Below are 27374 nucleotides of genomic sequence, written 5' to 3'. Positions count from 1 at the left end.
ACACAGCTCTTAATACAACATATAAAACCAAGTCGAGATTCATTGTTGATGTTAAATCGATTTTAATAGTCAAAAAATACAGAAGAGAAACGTTTAATCTAAAATGATTTGTTACATTAGCATCGTCTTTACATTATACAGGCGCTGTACAGAATCAGAATGACTTGTTTTTACATTGGTAAAGCAGACCTTTGTCTTATATCATTATGTCTCGTTTGATGGGAACCAGGGACGTTGCCATCACGGGGTGTAACTGGGACTGGGAGGAGATTTGCCCGATAAACAACCGATCAGAGCTCCTGCCCCAACATAATTTCCATCTCCACAAGACATTATTCCCGCTACAAGACTGGTCACCATGGTTCTAAAGAGAACACCCGCGGTTACCATAAATCTAAATTATGTATCGTGCTTTAGAATCAGCTGTAGTTATGATGATCACTGATCATTTCATTGTTATGATGAATAATATTTTTTTTTTTTTTAAGATTTGTTTCGTGGAGTCCTTGCTAAAACATTGTGGTATTGGTTTTATGAATAATGATGCTAATAAAGTTTGAGATCCATTAGGAAAATGGTGTGTCAGTGAATCTGTTTTTGAATGTCCCTGCTGTTTCTCCTCAAACTTCCTTTGGACAGTTGAAAAAGTCTTTGGCTGAGTTCTTCTGGGGAGCGGAGCTCACCGGGGGAGTAGCTATGAAAGGTCGCTCATCTCCCATATTGACGTTGTAGTATTTGGCTGAAAGACACGGGAAGAGGGTGTGTTAATGTGAGGAAAATATGGGCTCACTTGAGGTCTGGACTTGTAGTCATTTGCAGAGTACCCTTGTTTTGACTTGAACCATGCAAAATATAAAACTGGCAAAGGAAAATGTTAATCACTTCATATGTCCAAGAATTTTCAAGTTTGTGTAATAATATGATACTGACAGAACCACCAACAATGATCCATGTTTTGTCAGAAAAACATGACATGTGGGAGGCCTCTTAATTGGCCACAGCAGACTCTGAGCCTCAATTTAGTGTATCTTAATGACAATGACTAGACAGACAAACACCTCCCTCCTTATGGAGTAAGGAAGGGCTGCTGTTGACACAAACTCCTAGGACAGGATCAGGACCAAGCTGTGCCAGCAGACCCATCTACTCCACCCTCCTCTCTCTGACCCACCCCGCCCAGACACATGGGGCTCAGACGTGTCCAACATTACGTTGTGTAAGGTCTAGTCTAGGACTGGATTTTTACAGCAGACCGACAGGTGCAGGGTTTTCCACCAAACCATTTATTTAATTTCTTTCATCAAAGACAGGGTACAGGCTCTGATTTGGTTAATAAAAATATTATCTTGGCTAAATACTTACAGCGTGAGAAGAGGTAGTAGTTGTATCCCTCTGGTTTCCTGTGGGTGGGGATGGACACGGCGGAGGTCACGGTGGACGGGAAGCCTCTCCAGGTCAGACGGATGTTGATCTCCTGTCCCAGCAGAGGCACTGAGAGGAGAGACCGTTCAGTTTAGAGAATGACAAATGTCATTATTGAGGAGTGATATTTGAACTGGAACGTTTGTCTAGGTGTCTTGGAGTACAAATTCCAGTTTGAGGAAATAGTTCTTAAATTTGTCATGTTGCAATCTGTCAGTTTACTTCTAATAAAAACATTGTTGCGACATCCCACTACAATCTGATTCTGCACCCACACAACCTGACTATTGTGATTGCTTTCTCTGAATAACCTGTTTACATTCGGTGAACCTCGTTTCCTCTTTCTCTTACCCTCCTTCCGAGCCGCATCTCTGTCTTTATAGAGAACTAATGCATCTCAGATCAAATAAAACCTGTCCGTGACTGGTTTTCAAGGTTCTCACCACTGCCTGCCTCAGTCTGATAAAATGTTCAGTGAAAGGACTGAAATGTCAAGTTGGGCAGCTCATTACCTGCTTGCCTGGCAACACGGTTGCGTACGGTATGAACAGAGTAGTGGACCTTCCTGCCGCATGTAGGGCTGATGCCAGACTGGTAGGAATACTTCTGCACCAAGCCTCCTGGAACAGACAATCATACAGATATCAGACGTGGTAACTCAGGATACTACGGATGACATGGGCATGCTTGTTTGTTGTGCTTTACCAGAGACAGCCGAAACCTATGAGTAAATATATTATCACTGGCTTTAGCAATAAAAATATTCGAATGTCTTTATATCAGAGTTAATATTGTCACAGGAGGTTGGTGGCACCTTAATTGGGGAGGACGGCTCATAATGGCTGGAGTGGAATGGTATCAAATACAACAAACACATGGTTTCCATGTGTTTGATGCCATTTCATTCGCTCCGTTCCAGACATTATTATAAGCCGTCCTCCCCTCAGCAGCCTCCACTGGGTAAGTAGTGTACAGCAGTCAGTCACCTCTCTTGAAGAAGTAGACAGACTCTCTCCTCTTGCGGTACTCCGGCACAGACAGGGCAGCCGTGATCTGTCCTTGCAGCCCATCGAAGCCCACCCTGATCAGCTTGGGGTAGCCGGGCTCCATCATGCCATTCTCGAACCTCCAGTAGTTAGAACCCTATGGAGGGGAGAAGACACATAGATAAACAATTTTGTTCTCTATCAACTCCACTTAATGTAGTATAAAAGTAGGTTTTATAACACTATGTTTGGGATAGTCACATTCTAGGCCTATTGAACAGATATTACTGACTTGAAGTGAAGGGTATGACAAAATGGAAATTCTCCCATTTTGCTTTGGGTATCTTATGTTTTAATGTTACATAGGTGGTGTACCTTGAAGAAGTATGTCTTGCCCTGGCAGTTGCAGCGGGTGAAGACTGTGTCGATGGGAGAAGGGACACCCCACACGTCTGTGATCCCACGGGCAGGTCCAGGCACCCTATTGCTGTCCAACACCCAGAAATAGTGTCCTAAAGAAGGAGGACAGTGGAAGCAACACTGGTATTATGGTATGTCCATCTGCATCGAGTCCAATTACTTTTCATCCTCAATCTATTTGTTTATTTTTTTTATTTAACTAGGCAAGTTAAGAACAAATTATTTACAATGATGGCCTACCCCTGTATTATAGACAAGAAGATAGATACTAGAGGGTTGTCTTACTGTAGCTAACCATCTTTACCCTTGTAAATGAACGTGAAACATTTACAACATGTTTGGGGTTCTCTTGGGTTTGAAAAATAATCAGTGTCACATCTATAAAATGTGAATAAGAGCTGAAGGACAGTCCAGTCACAACATCACAAAGGCCTGACAGACAGGGTGCAGTCTGGGAATGCAAACCCAACATCTGGTGTGTCTGGTACATAGACGTATGTAATTACAGTATCTAGACCAAGTGTTATGGTCTGGCACTGACCTCTGAAAACCACCACGGTCCCATTCCTCAGCGTAGTCACCGCGCCGACGGGACGACCGCTGCAGATGTTGGTGTCATTGTGTTCATCTGGAGAAAAAGGAACCATATGAGGACTAATAAGAAAAACAAGTGAACCAGGACCATTTGAATTGTCTGTCCAAGTGTTAATTGGCTAAAGGGGCAATCAGCAGTTGCTACAGCAATTCTTTTTTACTTATGAATGAATGACATGTACCCATTGATTCCTGAAGAATATAACAGTTCATGAGCTTAGTTCAGCTGTCGTACTTTATCAGAACCCAAAATATAAGCTTGTTTTACTCCAATGTTTGTAAACAAAGTAAATTTAAACAAACACTATATAGCCTCAACATGGTTAAAACTATAATTTTGATATCAGGGTTGGTCAGTCTTTGTATCCATAGTCTATATTTCTCCAGGCCCATCCCTCAGCTTTTTACTTAAACAGTGGCGTGAGAACGCTTTGTTTTTGTTTCAACTGCTGATTGCCGCTTTAATGTGACCTCTTTCTGTTTTTCTCTGTGAAGGAGCGGAGTACTTTTTTCCAAACCACAGAAAGTGCTGGACTGTCTTGTTAGGCTATGGGAAAAGTGTCACCTTTGACTGTCACCAGTTAATATAGTGCAGCTCCACTTGGCAAGAGGAAGCTCTTTTCATCCAAGAGAAGTAATACAATCCCATTCTACACATTAAGGAAAGGATAGGCTGGCAAATCTACCTAGTAATGAGGCTGGTGACTCTACCATTGCCCAGTAATGAGGCTGGTGACTCTACCATTGCCCAGTAATGAGGCTGGTGACTCTACCATTGCCCAGTAATGAGGCTGGTGACTCTACCATTGCCCAGTAATGAGGCTGGTGACTCTACCATTACCCAGTAATGAGGCTGGTGACTCTACCATTGCCCAGTAATGAGGCCGGTGACTCTACCATTGCCCAGTAATGAGGCCGGTGACTCTACCATTGCCCAGTAATGAGGCTGGTGACTCTACCATTGCCCAGTAATGAGGCTGGTGACTCTACCATTGCCCAGTAATGAGGCTGGTGACTCTACCATTGCCCAGTAATAGGTGCTCTACCACTTTGACTGTTTCTTTGCAATAGTATTAAAGTAAGACAAAGCAAGGTCCAACATGGTTAAGCTTACCTGCTTGGTAGTCCCTGGGGTTGTCTGTGCCCAGATCTTGGTTGATATCAGTGAGGGTGCTGGGCCGTGTAGGACTGGGCTTGGGTTTCCCTGTGGGTTTGCTGGGCTTGGGTTTCTCCGTGGTTTTGTTGGGGGTGGGTTTGATGGTGAGGACGAGAGTGAGCTTCATGGGGTCGGTAGTGGTCTCGTCTCCTTTCTCTTCATGTTCCGTTGGGTCTGTTGATGTGGCCTGAGGATCTGAGGTGGGAGGCGTTGCCAGATCTCCAGTCTGGGGGACACTGCTTTCATCAAAACTATCTGGGGTGTCCCCTCTGCCAGGTTTAGCTTCGGGACCACTCTCAGATGCTGGTGCCTCAGAGGCCGCATTGGGATCCTGTGGGTCTAAAGGGGTGGTTGTTGGGGCATTCTCCTTGGAGCTGTCCTGCTCTGAGCTTGGGGTATCTCCTTTAGTGGCACTGGGTGTCTGGTCAGGCTTGGTGGGGGGGGTGGTGCTGTCTAGAGATGCAAGGGTAGCCTCAGGATCCTCTGTACCCTGTGTGGGGCTGGTAGAGGTTGGGTCGGAGGCTGGTGTGGTGGCAGCATTCTCTAGGTTTGAGGGTGTGGGTTCAGAGTCCTTTGGCAGTGTGTTCTCAGATTCTGCCTCCTGACCCTCAGGGTCCAATTCACTCTGTCCTTCAGATAGGATTTCAAGGGTGTCCTCTGCAGGAGTAGGCCCAGGCTGGGGCTCTGAGCTCGGGAAGACCTGGTCGGAGGCAGAGGTGGGCTCAGAGAAGGATCCAGGGGGAGTTGTGTCTAATGCAGACGGGCTGCTGCTGGAATCAGGCTGTCCCTCAGGAACACTGGAGTCTGTGAGTTAGAAAAACATGAGATTTGATGTCTGTCAGATTTTGATTTGACTCCAAATGACTCAAAGTAGATTGTGAAACACCTTGTCAAATGCAATTTCCAGGAACAGTGAAATAGTGATATGTGTGATATGGCTCAGCTATCATCTCCCAAACTGTGCCCAGATGCTGTGGTGTGTATTGTTGTATTCGAAATTTTGAACATTGAGATATTAAAGACATGATAGATCAGACGCATAGTATATTAAGGAGTGAGATCTGTAGAAAGACAGAGTGGCTGTGGATTGTGCTGGGTGGACGGGAGGAGATCAAAGGATTGCTATAGGGGAGGCAGATGGACATCTGTGGACTAGGTGAAGGAGGGGTTGAGGTCAGGAGGTGAGGTCAGATCCCCTGAAGGGAGTAATAAGGGTTTAGTATCCTGTTACCCTCTTCCTGTGGAACCATAAGAAGGAGGAGTGTCTTAAGTGGGATATACAGTGGGGCAAAAAAGTATTTAGTCAGCCACCAATTGTGCAAGTTCTCCCACTTAAAAAGATGAGAGGCCTGTAATTTTCATCATAGGTACACTTCAACTATGACAGACAAAATGAGGGGGAAAAATCCAGAAAATCACATTGTAGGATTTTTTATGAATTTATTTTCAAATTATGGTGGAAAATAAGTATTTGGTCAATAACAAAAGTTTCTCAATACTTTGTTATATACCCTTTGTTGGCAATGACAGAGGTCAAACGTTTTCTGTAAGTCTTCACAAGGTTTTCACACACTGTTGCTGGTATTTTGGCCCATTCCTCCATGCAGATCTCCTCTAGAGCAGTGATGTTTTGGGGCTGTTGCTGGGCAACACGGACTTTCAACTCCCTCCAAAGATTTTCTATGGGGTTGAGATCTGGAGACTGGCTAGGCCACTCCAGGACCTTGAAATGCTTCTTACGAAGCCACTTCTTCGTTGCCCGAGCGGTGTGTTTGGGAGCATTGTCATGCTGAAAGACCCAGCCACGTTTCATCTTCAATGCCCTTGCTGATGGAAGGAGGTTTTCACTCAAAATCTCACGATACATGGCCCCATTCATTCTTTCCTTTACACGGATCAGTCGTCCTGGTCCCTTTGCAGAAAAACAGCCCCAAAGCATGATGTTTCCACCCCCATGCTTCACAGTAGGTATGGTGTTCTTTGGATGCAACTCAGCATTCTTTGTCCTCCAAACACGACGAGTTGAGTTTTTACCAAAAAGTTATATTTTGGTTTCATCTGACCCTATGGCATTCTCCCAATCTTCTTCTGGATCATCCAAATGCTCTCTAGCAAACTTCAGACGGGCCTGGACATGTACTGGCTTAAGCAGGGGGACACGTCTGGCACTGCAGGATTTGAGTCCCTGGCGGCGTAGTGTGTTACTGATGGTAGGCTTTGTTACTTTGGTCCCAGCTCTCTGCAGGTCATTCACTCTGTAGGTCTGTAGGTCCCCCCGTGTGGTTCTGGGATTTTTGCTCAACGTTCTTGTGATCATTTTGACCCCACGGGGTGAGATCTTGCGTGGAGCCCCAGATCGTGGGAGATTATCAGTGGTCTTGTATGTCTTCCATTTCCTAATAATTGCTCCCACAGTTGATTTCTTCAAACCAAGCTGCTTACCTATTGCAGATTCAGTCTTCCCAGCCTGGTGCAGGTCTACAATTTTGTTTCTGGTGTCCTTTGACAGCTCTTTGGTCTTGGCCATAGCGGAGTTTGGAGTGTGACTGTTTGAGGTTGTGGACAGGTGTCTTTTATACTGATAACAAGTTCAAACAGGTGCCATTAATACAGGTAACGAGTGGAGGACAGAGGAGCCTCTTAAAGAAGAAGTTACAGGTCTGTGAGAGCCATAAATCTTGCTTGTTTGTAGGTGACCAAATACTTATTTTCCACCATAATTTGCAAATAAATTCATAAAAAATCCTACAATGTGATTTTCTGGATTTTTCCCCCTCATTTTGTCTGTCATAGTTGAAGTGTACCTATGATGAAAATTACAGGCCTCATCTTTTTAAGTGGGAGAACTTGCACAATTGGTGGCTGACTAAATACTTTTTTGCCCCACTGTATATACCTGTGATGGTGAGAAATGTTTGTTTGGCTGTCTGAATTACAGCTGTAAAGATCCTTTGGCAGAATTAGACTTGGTTAAGCTTCTCTAGTGTATGAGTTGTTTACTCTGAAAAATAAGAACCTAACAGTATATATGCATTTTGTAAACTCCTGTCCTGACTGCACAATGAATTGGCGTACTGGGACAATAAAGATTGAATTTAATTGAATCACTTACCTGCTGTCTCAGTGGGAACCACCTTGGCTGGTTCGGCAAGGTAGGGGTTGAGGTTGGCCTCTGCTGGTGGGGTCCCCTCTTGGCCTGGTGTTGCCTCTGGATCCAATTCCTCAGGGAAGGGTGTGTAGTCCCCCTCTAAAATGGCCTCTTGCTCAGCCTCAGGAGAGGGAACAGGGAGATCTGGCCAGGTCTCACCCTTTATATCTGTGGAAGGGAATAATGGCAAATTAATGTAAAATTCACAATCACACATCTTCTAACTAGCAATTCAGCATAGGCTGAATAAAAAGTGAATTTGTAGCGATGTTGAGAAACGTTGAAAGGGAAAAAAGTTTCTCTCACCATCTCCCTGTTCATCCTGGAGTTCTGGTTCTGGAGTGACCAATGGCATGAACTGGTCATCTGACAAATTTGAAAATGAATTTAACTGAGTTATAGGTGGCATGTGTAATTACACAACTCTGTCTCTCTGATATTTTCCTATTTTTCTAGTTCATCCTGGCATGTCTTGAATCAAACCACAGACACTGATGACATTCCAGGCTGGAATACACTTCTACAGTGCCAACGGATCTGTAGTGGGCTGGCCAGAGTGTATCAATCCAAAAACACCCTGTTTTGTCCAGAATCGACCTTTGTGTTGCAACCCACATATAACACTCCCATCTCCTCATCCATCCTGGCCTCATCTCTCCTTTCCTCACTTCTCTCTTTGATTGAGACTGTGCCTGTTGCCCTCCTCCACACGGCCCACTCATAATGACATTATTTCCCCATGTTTCTCTTGGCCGTTGGGGCTGGCACAGACACAGAGCTGCTGGCTACCTCTGAGGAGACATGGCCTCCGGGCTCCGGCTCAAGTCACAGCTAGAGAGAATGTCACAGCAGCAGGACAGGCAGCCAATCCAAAATATCTTGGAATCACACTCTCTTCCATTTTTGACTGGTCAGGAAAAGTTCAAAAGATCTGTGTTTTTCATTAGACAATATTACTCTCTTATTACAGGGAATGTTTTGACTTTGTCGTTGGAAGATGTTGGGCTGAGTGAATAATTGTGAATGAATAAGAATGAATGAATAAGAATGAATAATTTTCATTCTTATTTAGGGCTGAAGTGTTGGTTATCCATCTCCTCAGTAAGGTTGTTCTGAAGACACTGACCTTCATTTAGTTCCTCCTGTGGATTGGGAGTCATCTCTGGCTCCTCATTTGGCTGGATCTGGGGAGGCTCTGGCTCTGGTGTGTCAACCAAGTACTAAATGAGTCAGAGTATCCAAAAGCAACAAACTTTCCTATAATATCTCTCAAATCTATTACTTATCATAATTATTGCTTTATGAAATATACCTTTTGGTTTGTTATCAATTACGTTATTGCATGAGCTAGTCTTCGGTGTTGTACTGGCTGGTTTTGTGCTTGTAGTGGTAAATACTAAAACAGAAAATAGTTAAGATGAACAGACAGGCTTCTGCATTTTAACATGCATAACGATATTGATATGAATATACTGCACGAATAGTGCCAGCATGCCTATCTTTAAATAGAAGCTATACCTTTTGGTTTTTCATCATTTACGTTATTACATGAGCTAGTCTTCAGTGGTGTTGTGCTGCCTGGTCTTTTGGTGTCTAGTAATTATTAAAAGAGAAAATAATGAACTGACGTAGGCTACTGCATGAGTTTAACATTTACATGCATATTTACATGCATAGTGCCAACATGCCTATCTTTAAATCAACTAACTCTAACCACTTTTTCATTGTAAGTCAATACTATAATTTATACGATGTTATTTCATATTATACATAATATTTCATACATTAAATGATATGCTATCTTTACCTGTGGATGCAATACAGAAAAGTTAGTGTCTACAGAAAGTATGCACACCCCTTGACTTTTTCCACATTTTGTTGTGTTACAGCCTGAATTTAAAATGGATTCAATTGAGAATTTTTGTGACTGGTCTACACAAAATACCCCATAACTCAAAGTATAATTATTTTTACAAATTAATAAAAAATACAAATAAATGAGATGTCTTCCGTCAATAAGTATTCAACCCCTTTGTTATGGCAAGCCTAAATAAGTTCAGTGGTAAAAATGTGCTTAACAAGTCAGCTTAATAGCATTTAACATGATTTTTTAATGACTACCGCATATTTGTACCCCACACATACAATTATATGTAAGGTCCCTCAGTGGAACAGTGAATTTAAAACACAGATTCAACCCCAAAGACCAGGGAGGTTTTCCAATGCCTCACAAAGAAGGACACCTATTGGTAGATGAGTAAACGTTTTAAAAAAGCAGATATTGAATATCCCTTTGAGCATTGTCAAGTTATTAATTACACTTTGGATGGTGTATCAATACACCCAGCCACTACAAAGATAGAGGTGTCCTTCCTAATTCCTAATTCAGTTGCCAGAGAGGAAGAAAACCGCTCAGGGATTTCACCATGAGGCCAATGGTGACTTTAAAACAGTTACAGAGTTGAATGTCTGTGATAGGAGAAAACTGAGGATAGATCAACAACATTGTAGTTACTCTGCAATACTAATCTAATTGACAGAGTGAAAAGAAGGAAGAGTGAAAAGAAGGAAGCCTGAACAGAATACAAATATTCCAAAACATGCATCCTATTTTCAACAAGGCACTAAAGTAATACTGCAAACAATGTGTCAAAGCAATTCACTTTTTGTCCTGAATATCAAGTGTTATGTTTCGGGCAAATCCAATTCAACACATTACTGAGTACCACCCTTCATATTTTCAAGCATAGTGGTGGCTGCATCATGTTATGGGTATGCTTGTAATAGTTCAGGACTAGGGAGTTTTTCAGGATAAAAAAAGAAACGGAATAGAGCTAAGCACAGGCACATTTCTAGAGGAAAACCTGGTTCAGTCTACTTTCCACCAGAGACTGGGAGATGAATTCCCCTTTCAGCAGGACAATAACCTAAACCACAAGGCCAAATCTATTATACACTTACCAAGAAGACAGTGACTGTTCCTGAGGGGCCGAGTTACAGTTAGACTTAAATCTACTTGAAAATCGAGCGCAAGACCTGAAAATGGAGGTCTAGCAATGATCAACAACCAATTTGATAGAGCTTGAAGAATTTTGAAAATAATAATGGGCAAATGTTGCACAATTCAGGTGTGGAAAGCTTACCCAGAAAGACTCACAGATGTAATCACTGCCAAAGGTGCTTCTACAAAGTATTGACTCGGGTGTGAATACTTATGTAAATGAGAGATTTCTGTATTTCTATTTCAATAAATTAGCAAACATTTCTAAAAACATGTTTTCACTTTGTCATTGTGGGTTATTGTTTGTAGATGGGTGAGAATACATTTATTGAATCAATTTTGAATTCAGCCTGTAACACAACAAAATGTGGAATAAGTCAAGGGGTATGAATACTTTCTGAAGGTACCGTACATGCAAAAAAAACATGCATGGTTTCAGTGTAGAATTGTACTTCAGAAGACCATGCTAAGTGTGTTTGACATTTTACTAACCTTCAATACCACACTGGCTCTTGTAATCTGGGCAGCACTTGCTGTAGCGAGCGCAGTCCGGATCACAGTCACACTGCCTGCCTCTCTTAAAGGATTCGCCACACCGCCCTTTACACGAGTCACCTGGTACACAGACACAGTCAGACATACAGTACATCCATTATCACACCAGTCCCCTCCTGGTTATGTTATAACCCATGCATAATACCTGTACACCCATGTGCGTCTATATCATCTAAAAACATGTCACGCATTCTCATGGGTTATTATGATCCACATCTTGTTTATCATAATGTAATGTCACTCGGATACCACAAATAAATAGATAAGAAAAGTCCTTACTGGTGGTGCACTGGGATTCGTAGTCTTTACAGCACTCCTCGTGAGTGAGACAGTCATAATCACACTGGCACATGTAACCTCTGTAATACTCTCCTCCACATCTCCCACTACAGCTTGCTATACAGAAAGGTCAACAACATAAATAATATTTTGTGTCATTCAGTAGTCTAGCACACAGTCATGGAGATATATCCACAAAAAGACAGTCACAAGTCACCAGCTATGACAACAGTATCAACATCATTCCAACAATAAGGCCTTGTTACATGGACTTGTCACTTGTCACACTGACAAGATAATGGTGTAATCCTACATTACAGAGCCAGAAAAAACTATTTCCCCCTCCTAGTTAATCATTTGTGAATGAGTAAATAGAAATCAGTGTATATAAAGCATATACAGTCTGTTATACTTTTACAGAAAGAAATTCAGTACGCTCATGGTAATTTACATAGTGACAACATGCATCCTTATCATCTCTAATGGAGGTTAGAACAATGTAGAGTAAAACCCAGAAACACCACACATCAGAAAACAAATCAAAGCAATTTACATATGCAGTGATTTAAAAATACTCACACTGAGCAGAATTGAATGGGAGAGCACAAGCCAGCAGAAGAAGAGCAGAAAGAACTGATGGAGTCATCTTCACAGGTGTTCTCTGTTTCAACCTGAGCAATGGCATTCAGACAGACAGAAAGGAGAGAAGAAAGAACATCACAACTCAATTAATTTATATTCCATTATAAATCATATAGCCTATACACAATGACTTGAGAGTGAAAGGTCTCACTGTACCTTGAAAGAGTGAACCTCCGTCCAAATCCTGCTGAGTCCTGCACTGTGTCTGCTTTTATAAGAAATGTGAGAGGCAGGCTGCCGGTTTCTTCTCTGACAGGGATTCCCGTTAATTGGAGAATCCGGTCCAATTAAAACCCACAAGTGATTCGCAGACTAGACTCCTACGCACTGAAGGGAGGGAACCCTAGACTGCACATTTCTCCCTGCACATTTTGAGTAAGAGTTGGACCTGCTCCAACACACGTGTTTACTGTGCCAGTCAGATGACATCACACAGACTGGTGTACCCTTTTCTTTCAAAACAAGATTACAAAAAGAAGTTCAGCAAAAGGGTATTACATTAACTCAAGATAGGCTTATGCTATTTATTTAGTCTTTTCAGATCATTCCTATGAATATTGGCTAAGGTGGCAATCTGAAATGGGTAGGGTTATTCTATCTTTTTCTGAATTCAATAAAATTCTGTTCTCGGAAATAACATCTCAAAATTCAACCAAGGAAACTTGAATAAATATTTTGTGTTCAGATCCAAAATATCTTTTGCCACTATTTTTCAGGAAGAAGTAGCCTATTTCATTCGATTAGGATATTGCATGATTATGCAATGATTATGGTAATATTTTACTAGAAACAAATAGACTGGTGGGACCACGCCAGTCTTCTACTCAGAAGACTGTTTTTATTCTTAGAATGATTGGTGTGGTTTAGCCTGTGTGGTCAGGCTGGTCACTGGTTGTTACTCATGCCACATATAAATAAAAGTGTGATTTAGTGAACTTGACTGTGAGACTGCCTTTGAAAGGCAGGGCAAGTCTGTCAAAACCATATCCATGCCCCATTGCCAAGAAAACAATGTGTCATAATGACACATGGGATCAATGTTATTCTTAATGCTAAAAACCTAGGCCTACCTGATTCAATGCAGATGTTGATTCAATGCTGACCGGTCACTGAAATGTTTAAGTAGCATAGCCAAGTTACTTATCACATCAAACTCAGCAACAAATGTTCCCATACCTTCAGAGAACATTACCTAATGTTTTCTTAAAAATGTTCCAGTGATGTGCAAGGACAGTTTCCAAGACGCCATTCCCTTAATAATGTCAAACAGAACTTACCCAGAAAGTGGTTACCATGTTCTCAGAATATTCAATATTAATGTGTCTAGACACCTTTTATTGGAACCTTGCAAAAATATTCCTGTGTCCAGTTTTCTGAGGGTTAGGAGATGATTCCATCAACATCACACCAAACATACACAGAACATGTTCTCAGAATATAAGATATTAATGTTCTAGACATGTTTCATGCAAACGTTGCAAGAATTCTCCTGTGTATCAGTCATCAAGATGTCACCTGATGGTCCCAAGGGTAGCACTACAGGTTAAATGAGACATTGACATAGACATGGTGGCCTAGCAGGAAGATCATAATGCTGTGAACCAAAATATTGTGAGTTCAAATCCCAGGTGAGGACATGTTGAATAAAAATTACAGTATAAATGAGCATGCCCATGTAATCACGTACAGGTACCTGCCAAAATAAAGGACACAAACATCGTAATAGGGTGTTGGGCCACCACAAGCCAGAACAGCCTCAATGCGCCTTGGCATAGATTCTACATGTGTCTGGAACTCTATTGGAGGGATGCGAAACCACTAGACACAAACTATTACTGACCTATATCCATCCTGCCCTGCCTTTCTAAAGTCTTCGAAAGCCTAGCGAACAAACAGGTCACCGACCATCTCAAATCCCACCGTACCTTCTCCACTATGCAATCCGGTTTCCGAGCTGGTCACGGGTGCACCTCAGCTATGCTCAAGGTTCTAAACGATATCATAACCACCATCAATAAAAAACAGTACTGTGCAGCCGTCTTCATCGACCTGGCCAAGGCATTCGACTATGTCAATCACCGTATTCTTATCGGCAGACTCAACAGCCTTGGTTTCTCTAATGACTGCCTCGCCTGGTTCACAAACTACTTATCAGATAGAGTTCAGTGTGTCAAATCGGAGGGCCGGTTGTCCGGACCTCTGGCAGTCTCGATGAGTTGCCACAAGGTTTAAATCTCGGGGCGACTCTTTTCTCTTTATATCAATGATGTCGCTCTTGCTGCGGGTGATTCTTTGATCCACCTCTACGCAGATGACACCATTCTGTATACATCTGGTCCTTCTTTGGACACTGTGTTAACAAACCTCTAAACGAGCTTCAATGCCAAACAACACTCCTTCCGTTGCCTCCAACTGCTCTTAAATGCAAGTAAAACTAAATGCATGCTCTTCAACCGATCGCTGCCCACACCTGCCCGCCCGTCCAGCATCACTACTCTGGACGGTTCTGACTTAGAATATGTGGACAACTACAAATACCTAGGTGTCTGGTTAGACTGTAAACTCTCCTTCCAGACTCACAATTCAAAATTAAATCTAGAATCAGCTTCCTATTTCGCAACAAAGCATCCTTCACTCATGCTGCCAAACATACCCTCGTAAAACTGACTATCCTACCAATTCTTGACTTCGGCAATGTAATTTACAAAATAGCCTCCAACACTCTACTCAGCAAATTGGATGCAGTCTATCACAGTGCCGTCCGTTTTGTCACCAAAGCCCCATATACTATCCACCACTGCGACCTGTATGCTCTCGTTGGCTGGCCCTCGCTTCATATTCGTTGCCAAACCCACTGGCTCCAGGTCGTCTATATAAGTCTTTGCTAGGTTAAGCCCCGCCTTATCTCAGCTCACTGGTCACCATAGCAGCACCCACCACGCGCTCCAGCAGGTATATGTCACTGGTCACCCGCAAAGCCAATTCCTCCTTCGGCCGCCTTTCCTTCCAGTTCTCTGCTGCCAATGACTGGAACGAACTGCAAAAATCACTGAAGCTGGAAACACTTATCTTCCTCACTAGCTTTAAGCACCAGCTGTCAGAGCATCTCACAGATCACTGCACCCGTACATAACCCATCTGTAAATAGCCCATCCAACTACCTCATCCCATTACTTTTATTTATTTTGCTCCTTTTCACCCCAGTATCTCTACTTGCACACGCATCTTCTGCACATGTATCACTCCAGTGGTTAATTGCTATTTTGTAATTATTTAGCCACTATGGCCTATTCATTGCCTTACCTCCCTTATCCTACCTCATTTGCACACACTGTATATAGACTTTTTCTATTGTATTATTGACTGTATGTTTGTGATTCCATGTGTAACTCTGTGTTGTTGTTTGTGTCACACTGCTTTGCTTTATCTTGGACAGGTCGCAGTTGTAAATGAGAACTTGTTCTCAACTAACCTACCTGGTTAAATAAAGGTGAAATACATTTTTTTAAATAAAACATTTGGCAGTTACTGTGCCTTCAGAAAGTATACACACTCCTTTACTTTTTCCACATTTTGTTGTTGCAATGTGGAATTGGAATGGATTTAATTGTAATTTTTAGTCAATGATCTACACAAAATACTTTGGAATCAAAGTTAAAGAAACATTCTAACATTTGTAAAACATGTATGACAAATAAAACCCTAATATATATATATATCTTGATTATATAAGTATTCAACCCCCTGAGCCAATATAATCACCTTTGGCAGTGATTACAGCTGTGAGTCTTTCTGGGTAAATCTCTAAGAGCTTTGCACACCTGGATTGTACAATATTTGCACATTATTATTTTAAAAATTCTTCAAGCTCTGTCAAGATGGTTGCTGATCATTGCTAAACAGTCTTGCCATAGATTTTCAAGATGATTTAAGTCAAAACTGTAACTAGGCCACTCAGGAACATTCAATGTCATCTTGGTAATCTGTCATCTGTCACATTCTTCTTGGTCTGGGGCTCCTCTCCTGGGGGTGGACCTTTTTTGCAAGAGAAACAGCTGCTAGTGCACCACATATGCGACCTTGAACACAATAACAGGCAGGTTAGTGACATTTGCCACACATTTTTTCCCAACTCCCTGCATGCTGTTTTCTATGGCTGTTGAGTGTAATTGATGAACTGAGACAGAAACACTATCTTAATTCAATCCTGCAGCAAGAGGAAATGTGAATTATAATTCATGTACATTTTGGTAGGGGTTGATACATTTTTCGTTAGAACAAATCAAGTCATATTTTTAAGAGGAAATTACTAACTTTAGAATCCTTTTTAAACCTTAAATACACTACAATTTGCATTTCCTGTTATGTATCTGCAACAACAGAGTGATCAAATTAAGATAGCAGATCGTACATAGTTACTGTGCCCCACAGACTTGGAATGAACTCCAGGGCACAGTTAAGCTGGATAGTTTGTCCCCTTGCTTCAAGGCATTAATAGAACACCTGCTCATACAGGATTGCACTTGTTTTGTTTAATTGCTTTATTAGATTGTTGTTTGTACTTTTTCCTTATTTTTATGCATCTTGTATTTTGTATATTAATCTGTATCTCAAGCAGTAAGAAGGCAGTAAAATATTTGGGCCGCAGTCGCGCACAACCATTAGGTCTTAATTCTCACAGCCAGACAGCTCTCTTGGCTCCCCACTTTCTTGTCGTGATCAGCACACTTGTAGAAGCCTGTGCCTGCACTGGTCACATTGTCTATGGTCATCTCTGTGACTTTCACAGAAACAACCTCTATCTTTGTAGATGGTGGTCTGGCTAGGTTTGCGGAACTAGTACTGGCATCACATCTCCCTCAGTGACAGGGTGAGCAGGGCCCAGAATGTTAATGGAACCTGTGAGACAGAGAGGACAAGAAAAGACACTAGACTACTACATCTAGTGCAGATTATTTGGTATGTTATGCATAATCTCCATTGCACAAGGCATTTGCCCCCCCCCCCCAATGCTGCCAATGTATCAGTGATCAGTGATACAGGTGGCCTGAATCACAGATCACTGTGACGTTGCCGCTCTCACACCAGTACAGCCCACAGTAGAGAGAGGCTGCATGCTCCAGGAACCTCCTTCCTGACAGTGCCCTCTAGTGTCTGACACCCAGACCTAACTCCAAAGTCAGTGAGCTGCCACAATGTCCAGTCTGTGGAGTTACTCTCTGTGGAGTTACTCTCTGTGGAGTTACTCTCTGTGGAGTTACTCTCTGTGGAGTTACTCTCTGTGGAGTTACTCTCTGTGGAGTTGCTCTCAGACACAGCAGGGCACTGGAGAGAGAAGCGCTCCCTTTGGAAGTGCTGTTGGCTGCTGGGGATCACTGCCAGGGAAGGTGGGGGCCGGGGTTACTGAGTAAGATAGTGGTTGAGCCAGCCTGGCATCAGTACCCACCGCCGTTGTCCCTGGCAACTACAGTGATGTAGTAACTGTCTCCACAGACAAGGCATTTGGGGTGATAACTTTGTGAGGTGTGTGTCTGAACCAGCGATGTCCAGGACCAGTTAGCACCTGTTTTCAAACTGCATCTTAAGGACATAGACTCCTTTAAGTAGATGGCTGATCCAGAGGTTCAAACATACACAAGCTCCCTGATACTGGGAGACCCTAGAGAAAGAGGGATAGCACAACCAAATGACCTGGATTGCAGCTGAGATTACATTAAAAGTACATAGCGCAAGTGATCAATGCTTTTCAAGATTTTGCGCAGATTATTACAGCAATTGTGAAGATATCCACAGACCGCCTACAGTACCTTTGCATGATATCTTAAACAAACATGCGTTCTATGATTGCATAAGACATTTACAGTGCCTTCAGAAAGTATACAGCCCCCTTGACTTTTTCCACATTTTGTTGTCTTACAGCTGAATTTAAAATGGATAAAATGTAGATTTTTTTGTCAATGGCGTACACACAATACCCCATAATGTCAAAATGAAAAGCTGAAATGTCTTGAGTCAATAACTTTCAAACCCTTTGTTATGCCAATCCTTAATAGGTTCAGGAGTAAAAATTTGCTTAAGTCACATAATACGTTGCATGGACTCACTCCGTGTGGCAGACATTGAATATCCCTTTGAGCATGGTGAAGTTATTAATTACACTTTGGATGGTGTATCAATACACCCAGCCACTACAAAGATAGAGGTGTCCTTCCTAATTCAGTTGCCAGAGAGGAAGAAAACCGCTCAGGGATTTCACCATGAGGCCAATGGTGACTTTAAAACAGTTACAGAGTTGAATGTCTGTGATAGGAGAAAACTAAGGATGGATCAACAACATTGTAGGTACTCCACAATACTAACCTAATTGACAGAGTAAAGAAGGAAGCTGGTACATAATACAAATATTCCAAAACATGCATCCTGTTTGTAACAAGACACTAAAGTAATACTGCAAAAAATGTGTCAATGCAATTAAGTTTTTGTCCTGAATACAAAGTGTTATGTTAGGGACAAATCCAATACAACACATTTAAAAATATATATATATTTAACTAGGCAAGTCAGTTAAGAACAAATTCTTATTTAAAATGACAGCCTAGGAACAGTGCCTTGTTCAGGGGCAGAACGACAGATTTTTACCATGTCAGCTCGAGGATTCGATCTAGCATACCTTTCGATTACTGGCCTAACGCTCTAACCACTAGGCTACCTGAGTACCACTCCATATTTTCAAGCATAGTGGTGGCTGCATCATGTTATGGGTATGCTTGTAATCATTAAGAACTGGGGAGATTTTCAACAACAAAAAAATAAACAGGGAGTAGGGATAAACACAAGGCCAAATCTACACTGGAGTTGCTTACCAAGAAGACTGTGAATGTTCCGGAGTGGCCGAGTTACAGTTTTGACTTGGCAACAACCAATTTGAAAGAGCTTGAATCATTTTGAATTTTTTTTTACAAATGTTGCACAATCCAGGAAAGGAAAGCTCTTAGAGACTTAACCAGAAAGACGGACAGCTGTAATCGCTGCTAAAGTTATTCTAACATGTATTGAACCAGGGGGTTGAATACTTATCTAATCAAGATAAATTAGTTATATTTTTTATATATTTTTTAACAAATAACATTTTTCTTCCACTTTGACAAGGTTGAATAAATACTCTTACATTAGTTTGTAAGATAGCCTTAACTTAAGGCTATTTACTGTATTACAAAACGATTATTCAATTGTGTTTGGTTGACAAATTCCAGTTTGTCTACAAATTATTAATGTATACAGTTGAAGTCGGAAGTTTACATACACCTTAGCCAAATACATTTAAAGTCAGTTTTTCACAATTCCTGACATTTAATCAGAGTAAAAATTCCCTGTCTTAGGTCAGTTAGGATCACCACTTTATTTTAAGAATGTGAAATGTCAGAATAATAGTAGAGAAAATGATTTATTTCAGCTTTTATTTCTTTCATCACATTCCCAGTGGGTCAGAAGTTTACATACACTCAATTAGTATTTGGTAGCATTGCCTTTAAAATGTTTAACTTGGGTCAAACATTTCTGGTAGCCTTCCACAAGCTTCCCACAATAAGTTGGGTGAATTTTGGCCCATTCCTCCTGACAGAGCTGGTGTAACTGAGTCAGGTTTGCAGGCCTCCTTGCTCGCACACGCCTTTTCAGTTCTGCCCACAAATGTTCTATAGGATTGAGGTCAGGGCTTGGTGATGGCCACTCCAATACCTTGACTTTGTTGTCCTTAAGCTATTTTGCCACAACTATGGAAGTTTGCTTGGGGTCATTGTCCATTTGGAAGAACCATTTGCGACCAAGCTTTAACTTCCTGACTGATGTCTTGAGATGTTGCTTAAATATATCCACATAATTTTCCATCCTCGTGATGCCATCTATTTTGTGAAGTGCACCAGTCCCTCCTGCACCATAGCACCCCCACAACATGATGCTGCCCAACCGTGCTTCACGGTTGGGATGGTGTTCTTCAGCTTGCAAGCCTCCCCCTTTTTCCTCCAAACATAACAATGGTCATTATGGCCAAAGAGTTCTATTTTTGTTTCATCAGAACAGAGGACATTTCTCCAAAAAGTATGATCTTTGTCCCCATGTGCAGTTGCAAACCATAGTCTGGCTTTTTTATGGCGGTTTTGGAGCAGTGGCTTCTTCCTTGCTGAGCGGCCTTTCAGGTTATGTCGATATAGGACTCGTTTTACTGTGGATATAGATACTTTTCTACCGGTTTCCTCCAGCATCTTCACAAGGTCCTTTGCTGTTGTTCTGGGATTGATTTGCACTTTTCGCACCAAAGTACGTTCATCTCTAGGAGACAGAACGCGTCTCCTTCCTGAGGGGTATGACGGCTGCGTGGTCCCATGGTGTTTATACTTGCGTGCTATTGTTTGTACAGATGAACGTGGTACATTCAGGCGTTTGGAAATTGCTCCCAAGGATGAACCAGACTTGTGGAGGTCTACAATTTCATTTTTGAGGTCTTGGCTGATTTATTTTGATTTCCCCATGATGTCAAGCAAAGAGGCACTGAGTTTGAAGGTAGGCCTTGAAATACATCCAAAGGTACACTTCCAATTGACTCAAATGATGTCAATTAGCCTATCAGAAGCTTCTAAAGCCATGACATAATTTTCTGGAATTTTCCAAGCTGTTTAAAGGCGCAGTCAACTTAGTGTATGTAAACCCAATGGAATTGTGATACAGTGAATTATAAGTGAAATAATCTGTATGTAAACAATTGTTGGTAAAATTACTTGTGTCATGCACAAAGTAGATGTCCTAACCGACTCGCCAAAACTATAGTTTGTTAACAAGAAATTTGTGGAGTGGTTGAAAAACGAGTTTTAATGACTCCAACCTAAGTGTATGTAAACTTCTGACTTCAGCGTTCAGGTCCTGAAAGATGCAGGTATAAGGGCTGGAATACTTGACAGAGAGAACTTGTTGCGAAGGGGAGTTCCTTGTGATACATCAGAGAGAGTGTATTTTGTATCAAAATACAGCACTGAAGCAGAGAACATTCAAAGAATCATTAAAAATAATTGGGGAAACATCTAAAGTGATATGCTACTACGCCAAGTCTTCCCTGAGCCTCCAGTCATAAGCTTTAAGAGATGTCCTACCCTAAATGACAAATTAGTCCACAGCTATCTTCCTGGTGACTCTCAAAAAACTTGGCTTGACCACAAACCCAAGGGCTCTTTTAAATGTAACCAGTGCAACCACTGCAGAAATATTGCACAGAAAAAGTATTTTGTTGACACAGCTTCTAAAATGGAGTATTACGTCAAGCATTTAATTAACTGCAAAACCACTCATGTCATCTATAGATTGAAGTGTCCACAGTGCAAGGTGTTCTACATTGGACGGACAACGAGACGCCTTCAAGACCGCTTAGAGGAACACAAGTACACCATACGGGTAGGCAATGAAGACTACCCCATGGCAAGGCACTACAAGTCCTTACACCATGGCAACCCTGCCTCCCTACAAGCTATGGGTATTGATCATGTCCCGGCCTCAATTAGAAAAGGGGACCGTCTTAAACAGTTAAACCATAGGGAAAGTTTAGTGATTTACAAACTACAGGCTACTAAGTACCCTGGTTTAAATGAAGATATGGATTTACAAACTACAGGCCACTAAGTACCCTGGTTTAAATGAAGATATGGATTTACAAACTACAGGCCACTAAGTACCTTGGTTTAAATGAAGATATGGATTTACAAACTACAGGCCACTAAGTAGCCTGGTTTAAATTAAGATATGGATTTACAAACTACAGGCCACTAAGTACCCTGGTTTAAATGAAGATATGCATTTACAAACTACAGGCCACTAAGTACCCTGGTTTAAATGAAGATATGGATTTACAAACTACAGGCCACTAAGTACCCTGGTTTAAATGAAGATATGCATTTACAAACTACAGGCCACTAAGTACCCTGGTTTAAATGAAGATATGGATTTCTCACCCTTCCTGTAGGGTCGTGATGGGTCCATTTGCTGTCATCTAGTGGACATTTTGCTCAATTGCCCTCAGCTATGTTTAGACTGTTGTTGTTCATGTTTTGCTGTGTTCTAGTGTACTATGGAATATATTGCTCTCTTGTTCTTGACACTTCTCCCAGTCATATTTAAGGTTAGAACTACCTTTCTAAGTGTTCTGATACGTCTAGCTTGGAGTTGAATTTTTTGATAACATAGCTACAGTATTTAACTTTTTAATGTGTATAGTATTGCTTACTAGGTGTGTCCAAACAATTTTGTAACCACTCCCTCTTCTAATTAGGGCTAATTGGAAAAGCATTTCAAAAGAGGACATTGTATTATTGCTTTGTACTCCCTGACGAAGGCCATGCAGCCGAAACGTGTCGTTTTTAAAAAACTGTTTCTATTGAACATGCCATACAAATAAAGGTATTTTAATTAATTATATGAAGAGTGCCTTGGTCCTCCTTTCTTTTTGATGACCAATTTACCCCTTTTACCAAAGAGCACCTTCTGTCTACCAAAATGTACTATTGTGTCCCTTAGTAGCGCTTCCCTTCCTCCTCTTTCTACTGGTTGAAAAACGAGTTTTAATAACTCCAACCTAAGTGTATGTAAACTTCCGACTTCAACTGTATGTTGGATTCACATCTCCATCTCACCCAAGAATGAAAGTTAAAGAAGAGGACTAAATCAAATCAAACTTTATTTAAACTGTATTTAAAGTTTGATTTGTTTTAGTCCTATTCTTTAACAAAAACATTTTTTAAATTGTTTTTATTAATTGGTTTTTAGATCGCAACAGAATCACAACAAACAATATATACATTTCACCTAACAATCAACATTTCATAAGACACTGTAATTGGTACAAGTCAGTGTTGACCCTAAGAAATAATAATACCAAACATGTATTTTTGGTTGAGATGGAGAATTGAATCCAACATATTTTTTATTTAACCAGGTAAGTTCACTGAGAACACATTCTCAGTTACAGCAACAACCTGGGGAATAGTTACAGGGGAGAGGAGGGGGGATGAATGAGCCAATTGTAAGCTGGGGATGATTAGGTGACTGTGATTGTATGAGGGCCAGATTGGGAATTTAGCCAGGACACCAGGGTTAACACCCCTACTCTTAAGATAAGTGCCATTGGATCTTTAGTGAACACAGAGAGTTAGGACACCCGTTTAACATCCCATCCGAAAGACTGCACCCTACACAGGGCAGTGTCCCCAATCACTGCCCTGGGGCATTGGGATATTTATTTTTTAGACCAGAGGAAAGGGTGCCTCCTACTGGCCCCCTAACACCACTTCCAGCAGCATCTGGTCTCCCATCCAGGACCAACCCTGCTTAGCTTCAGAAGCAAGCCAGCAGTGGGATGCAGGGTGGTATGCTGCTGGCAAATGTATTAATTTGTAGACAAACTGGAATTAAAGCCAGACTAAATCAGTGGCACGGATCAAACTATCCAAGCAGAAAATTAATCTGCATCTGCTTCAAATGTTGATATTTGGTTGTGTTGAAAACCAAACACAATTCAATACCCAAATTTGTCTACAAATTAATAGTTGATATGTTGGATTCACATGTCCATCTCAACCAAAAATCAAAGTTAAAGAATGGAGTTTAATCTAATCAAACTTTAAATACACTTTAAATAAAGTTTGATTGGATTTAGTCCTATTCTTTAACTTAGATTTTTAGTTGAAATGGAGACTTGAATCCAAAATATGAATGATTAACTTGAAGATTATATTTTAAATCAACCCAAGTTTGAAACCCTAGGCCTATGTATTGTACATTGTTTTGTTGAATCCTGGGTTAAATATAAACTAGCTGCTGATGACTTGCTTTGCAAATGCTTTATAGGCCTAAATAGTATCACTGATGTAACAGTACTTTATAAGTCATATCATTTCATTTGCTCTCTTAAACCTACCCTTTGGAATGACTTCGATACCAACAGTGAATTTATGTCGTTATTAAGACATCGCTCAATAATCATTCTCACGGTAGATAGCACATTGGTAGTAATCATTGAGTAAGGGACAAATATAAAAGCTAAGCAGGCTTGGTTAAAACCCTCGATGGGAGACCAAATCAATAGCTGTAGATCAACTGCCCAGCCTATTATTATTTTTTAAATATTTGTTTTATAGTGGACATAACGTTGAAGATCTGACGTTGTAGTGGGGGGTTAAGTGCATTGTTCAAGTGCATAACGGCAGGCAATAGCATCTACGATTTGAACCCAGCAACCCTCTGGTTGCCAGCTCATTACCTACAGATTTTTCCTTTCAGGCCCGGGATTCGAAGTGGCAACCCTCTCTAACCGCTAGGCTACCTGTCGACCTTGTAATTGCCAACAGGATTAATATCATACTGTGTACCTACCAATAGCTGCCCACAGACTGTAGGCCAGTCCAATTGACTCGCATCGAGTCTGGCTGAAAACAGAAAAGTAGCCTAGTGTGATGTTTTGCACACTCCAGTTTTCCATCCATAGCCTTTGAATTGTGTTGAAACGTGTGGGGGTCGCCACTATTTCGACCAATATCATATATTGATCAATTCAATTGACAAATAGTATTAGTTTCACGGTTGCTTCCAGTAATATCTGAGTCCACCAAATATGCTAGCCCACTGTCTCCTATTATTTCAATGATCTCCCTCCACCTTCCCTTCTTCCACCGCCGAGCGCTCTCTCACGTTATACTACTTCTCACAGTGCGGGTTGGTAGCAGTAGTCGTATGCTCTGGGGGAGCAGTCGGATGCTTGGTGGAATGCTTGCGAGACAAGCAATCCGTTCCGGTCACTATTGAAAAAGAGAAAGGGGCGGTGATACATGAAGAGACATGGCTTCTAAAGAGATAACTGCCTCTTGTTTTGTCAGTGTGAGCAGGGATATTACAGGTAGGAATCACCATTCCTATCACCATTATTATCATATGTATGATGCACCGATTCTGTCTTTGACCATTGCCGTGTATGTGGTGGTCTGCGACTGGACAGAGGCTTTGGAGGTTTATGAAAAATACTGCTTTCATATCTGCCAACAAGTGTTGTGAATTTTTTTTGTATTTTAAGCTACACGCGCATTGCATTAATTTGATCACAAAGTTAGAAAGTTGTGTAAAGCAAAGACATCCTGATCCTCAGGACTCGGTATAAAAGCCCAGCCGACTGATCATGTCAAATCTCTAGCCCATAGGAAAAGAGGCGTTGTGAAAATCATCGTGTGTGCATCACGCATGGATTTACTCACTCATAATGCTATCTGCATTCATAAATTCATGCCAGCTTTTAAGAATAGGAATTGTTACCGTCTCAGCGTGTTGGCAGTAAGCTTGCTCTTTTTTATCTGCAGTTTGTGTGTGAAAGATAGAGGGGGAGCAGTATGCATTTTCTTGGCAACAATTTGTATGTATTCTTTGCTTTCCTTTCCTTTATTGAATGAGACAGACATGGCCACTAACCTACACTGCTCTTTCAGAGTATGATTTTATACCAGTGTATCCCAACCATGCTCCTCGAGTACCCTCAACAGTACACATTTGTATTGTAACCCTGGACAAGCACACCTGATTCAACTAATCATCAAGCCAACAATGAGTTGAATGAGATGTGTTTATCAAGGGCTACAGCGTAAAGGTGTACTGTTGGGGGTACTCAAGGACCAGGGTTGGGAAACACTGTTCTATACAGATGACAAGGCTGCCATTGAATTGACACCAGCTTACATCTCACAAACTTACACCATCAGGACTTAATCACACTTTCACTCACCTACACCACACACACATGCTCACATTAGCAGGGAGGTTCTGAATTAATTACTCCTAATGGCTCTATTAACCACACTGTGATAATTATTCCAGTGGAATCCCTGCCTCGCAATCCACCCACCTGCCAGCCAGCCACCCCCATCTGCCTCAGAGAGTTAGACAGCTACAGAGCATTAGACCCCAGGTGGCCTTCTGCCCTGGCCAGCACAAGGTCATCATCTGTATGGAGACAAAATACCACCTCTGTTTAAACAGTCATCATGATGTTCAGGTCATCATCTGTATGGAGACAAAATACCACCTCTGTTTAAACAGTCATCATGATGTTCAGGTCATCATCTGTATGGAGACAAAATACCACCTCTGTTTAAACAGTCATCGTGATGTTCAGGTCATCATCTGTATGGAGACAAAATACCACCTCTGTTTAAACAGTCATCGTGATGTTCAGGTCATCATCTGTATGGAGACAAAATACCACCTCTGTTTAAACAGTCATCGTGATGTTCAGGTCATCATCTGTATGGAGACAAAATACCACCTCTGTTTAAACAGTCATCATGATGTTCAGGTCATCATCTGTATGGAGACAAAAGACCACCTCTGTTTAAACAGTCATCATGATGTTCAGGTCATCATCTTAATAATCAGAACATTACTCTAACTATCCTGTCAGAAGAATCAGCAGCATTCTTTCATTTGACAGTGCATTAGTCACAGGTGAAGTACAGTATATTCAGTGCCTTGGTTTGTTATCCATAATCTAATACCTTTCACCATGTCACTCTCTCCTCCTGTCCTCCTCTCTGGCCTTGCCCCTGTCTCTCTGATGGTGCCTCTCTGTCAGTGTGCCTGTCTGTCTGTGAAGGGATGTCCTCAGGCCCAGCCAGGTTATCTGCAGGAGTGGGGGGGGGGGGTCACACATCTGACTGGGATTATATGTGACACACTGGAGCAGAGAGGAGCCATGTGGTGTTGGTAGTAGTCATATTGTTCACATAAGGTTGGAGTTTGTGTGGGAATAAATTGTCTGGCATTGTATTTTGAATCTCATTAATAACAGAATGAATGAGATTGCAGGTTTTCGCCTTTGAAACACACAATTAATAATAAGATGTTTGTTGGTTTATTTGCATGATTAGATAATGAAATTACAAAAGCTCTTTTAGTTTGCATAATACAAGGCAATTTACAGGTGATAATGGAAAAAATACAACAAGAAATAGAAAAACTGGAGAGAAAATACAGGAAGTGTTTTGTCTCCATCCACTCTCACCAAGTACTGTATTTCATCTCTGGTTTCCATATTCTATTAAAATGCTCTCTATTTTATGGCTTCATTCTGTCCTCTCTCACATATCCTCATTT

At 41.4% G+C, this 27374-nt stretch overlaps 3 protein-coding genes across 21 annotated transcripts in view; 2 read left to right on the top strand and 1 right to left on the bottom strand.

Annotated features, from left to right (window-relative positions):
* Window positions 1-22661, top strand: part of LOC139541330 (nucleoprotein TPR-like) — a 77022-nt gene extending 54361 nt beyond the window's left edge. For 12 of the 13 annotated variants that reach the window (XM_071345862.1, XM_071345872.1, XM_071345871.1 and 9 more), the window contains exon 49: window positions 230-575. In XM_071345862.1, coding sequence (XP_071201963.1) covers window positions 230-282 — 53 coding nt within the window. In that variant the 3' untranslated portion in view covers window positions 283-575. Of the gene's footprint in view, window positions 1-229; window positions 576-2774; window positions 2960-21553 lie in introns of those variants that run through there. The other variant, XR_011668331.1, reaches the window with a different exon arrangement.
* LOC139541334 (proteoglycan 4-like) lies at window positions 46-12556 on the bottom strand. 3 transcript variants are annotated; one of them, XM_071345881.1, is made up of 16 exons: window positions 12360-12556; window positions 12141-12232; window positions 11562-11678; window positions 11220-11342; window positions 9245-9319; window positions 9039-9122; window positions 8853-8927; window positions 8033-8092; window positions 7691-7894; window positions 4537-5382; window positions 3370-3456; window positions 2784-2920; window positions 2409-2565; window positions 1935-2042; window positions 1363-1491; window positions 46-739 (listed from the first exon to the last, which is right to left on the bottom strand). In XM_071345881.1, the coding sequence occupies exons 2-16, from the start codon at window positions 12205-12207 to the stop codon at window positions 621-623; spliced, it is 2388 nt and encodes a 795-aa protein (XP_071201982.1). In that variant the 5' UTR covers window positions 12208-12232; window positions 12360-12556; the 3' UTR covers window positions 46-620. The 3 variants fall into 3 exon arrangements, with proteins under 3 accessions (XP_071201982.1, XP_071201983.1, XP_071201984.1); XM_071345882.1 differs by lacking the exon at window positions 9245-9319; XM_071345883.1 differs by lacking the exons at window positions 9039-9122; window positions 9245-9319.
* A 2280-nt stretch (window positions 22662-24941) lies between the features above and the next one.
* Window positions 24942-27374, top strand: part of LOC139541332 (capping protein, Arp2/3 and myosin-I linker protein 3-like) — a 34988-nt gene continuing 32555 nt past the window's right edge. For all 5 annotated transcript variants that reach the window (XM_071345879.1, XM_071345877.1, XM_071345878.1 and 2 more), the window contains exon 1: window positions 24942-25134. Coding sequence is in view for 4 of the 5 variants with exons in the window: in XM_071345877.1 (XP_071201978.1) it covers window positions 25077-25134 (58 nt within the window). In the remaining variant the exon portion in view is untranslated. The remainder of the gene's footprint in view (window positions 25135-27374) is intronic.

The sequence above is a fragment of the Salvelinus alpinus genome, chromosome 16 (genome assembly GCF_045679555.1).
Source record: "Salvelinus alpinus chromosome 16, SLU_Salpinus.1, whole genome shotgun sequence".
Taxonomy (NCBI): Eukaryota; Metazoa; Chordata; class Actinopteri; order Salmoniformes; family Salmonidae; genus Salvelinus; species Salvelinus alpinus.
Note: the sequence above shows the minus strand (reverse complement) of the source record. Positions and strands in the feature narration are given on the sequence as shown.

What these genes read in the sequence shown, in the direction of transcription:
- LOC139541334 (XM_071345881.1), bottom strand. Translation starts at nt 12,207, where the DNA reads ATGACTCCATCAGTTCTTTCTGCTCTTCTTCTGCTGGCTTGTGCTCTC. An exon ending in GCAAGACATACTTCTTCAAG is followed by an intron (nt 2,566 to 2,783) that starts GTACACCACCTA and finishes TCCCCTCCATAG; the next exon opens with GGTTCTAACTACTGGAGGTT. An exon ending in TGTCTACTTCTTCAAGAGAG is followed by an intron (nt 2,043 to 2,408) that starts GTGACTGACTGC and finishes TGTCTGTTCCAG; the next exon opens with GAGGCTTGGTGCAGAAGTAT.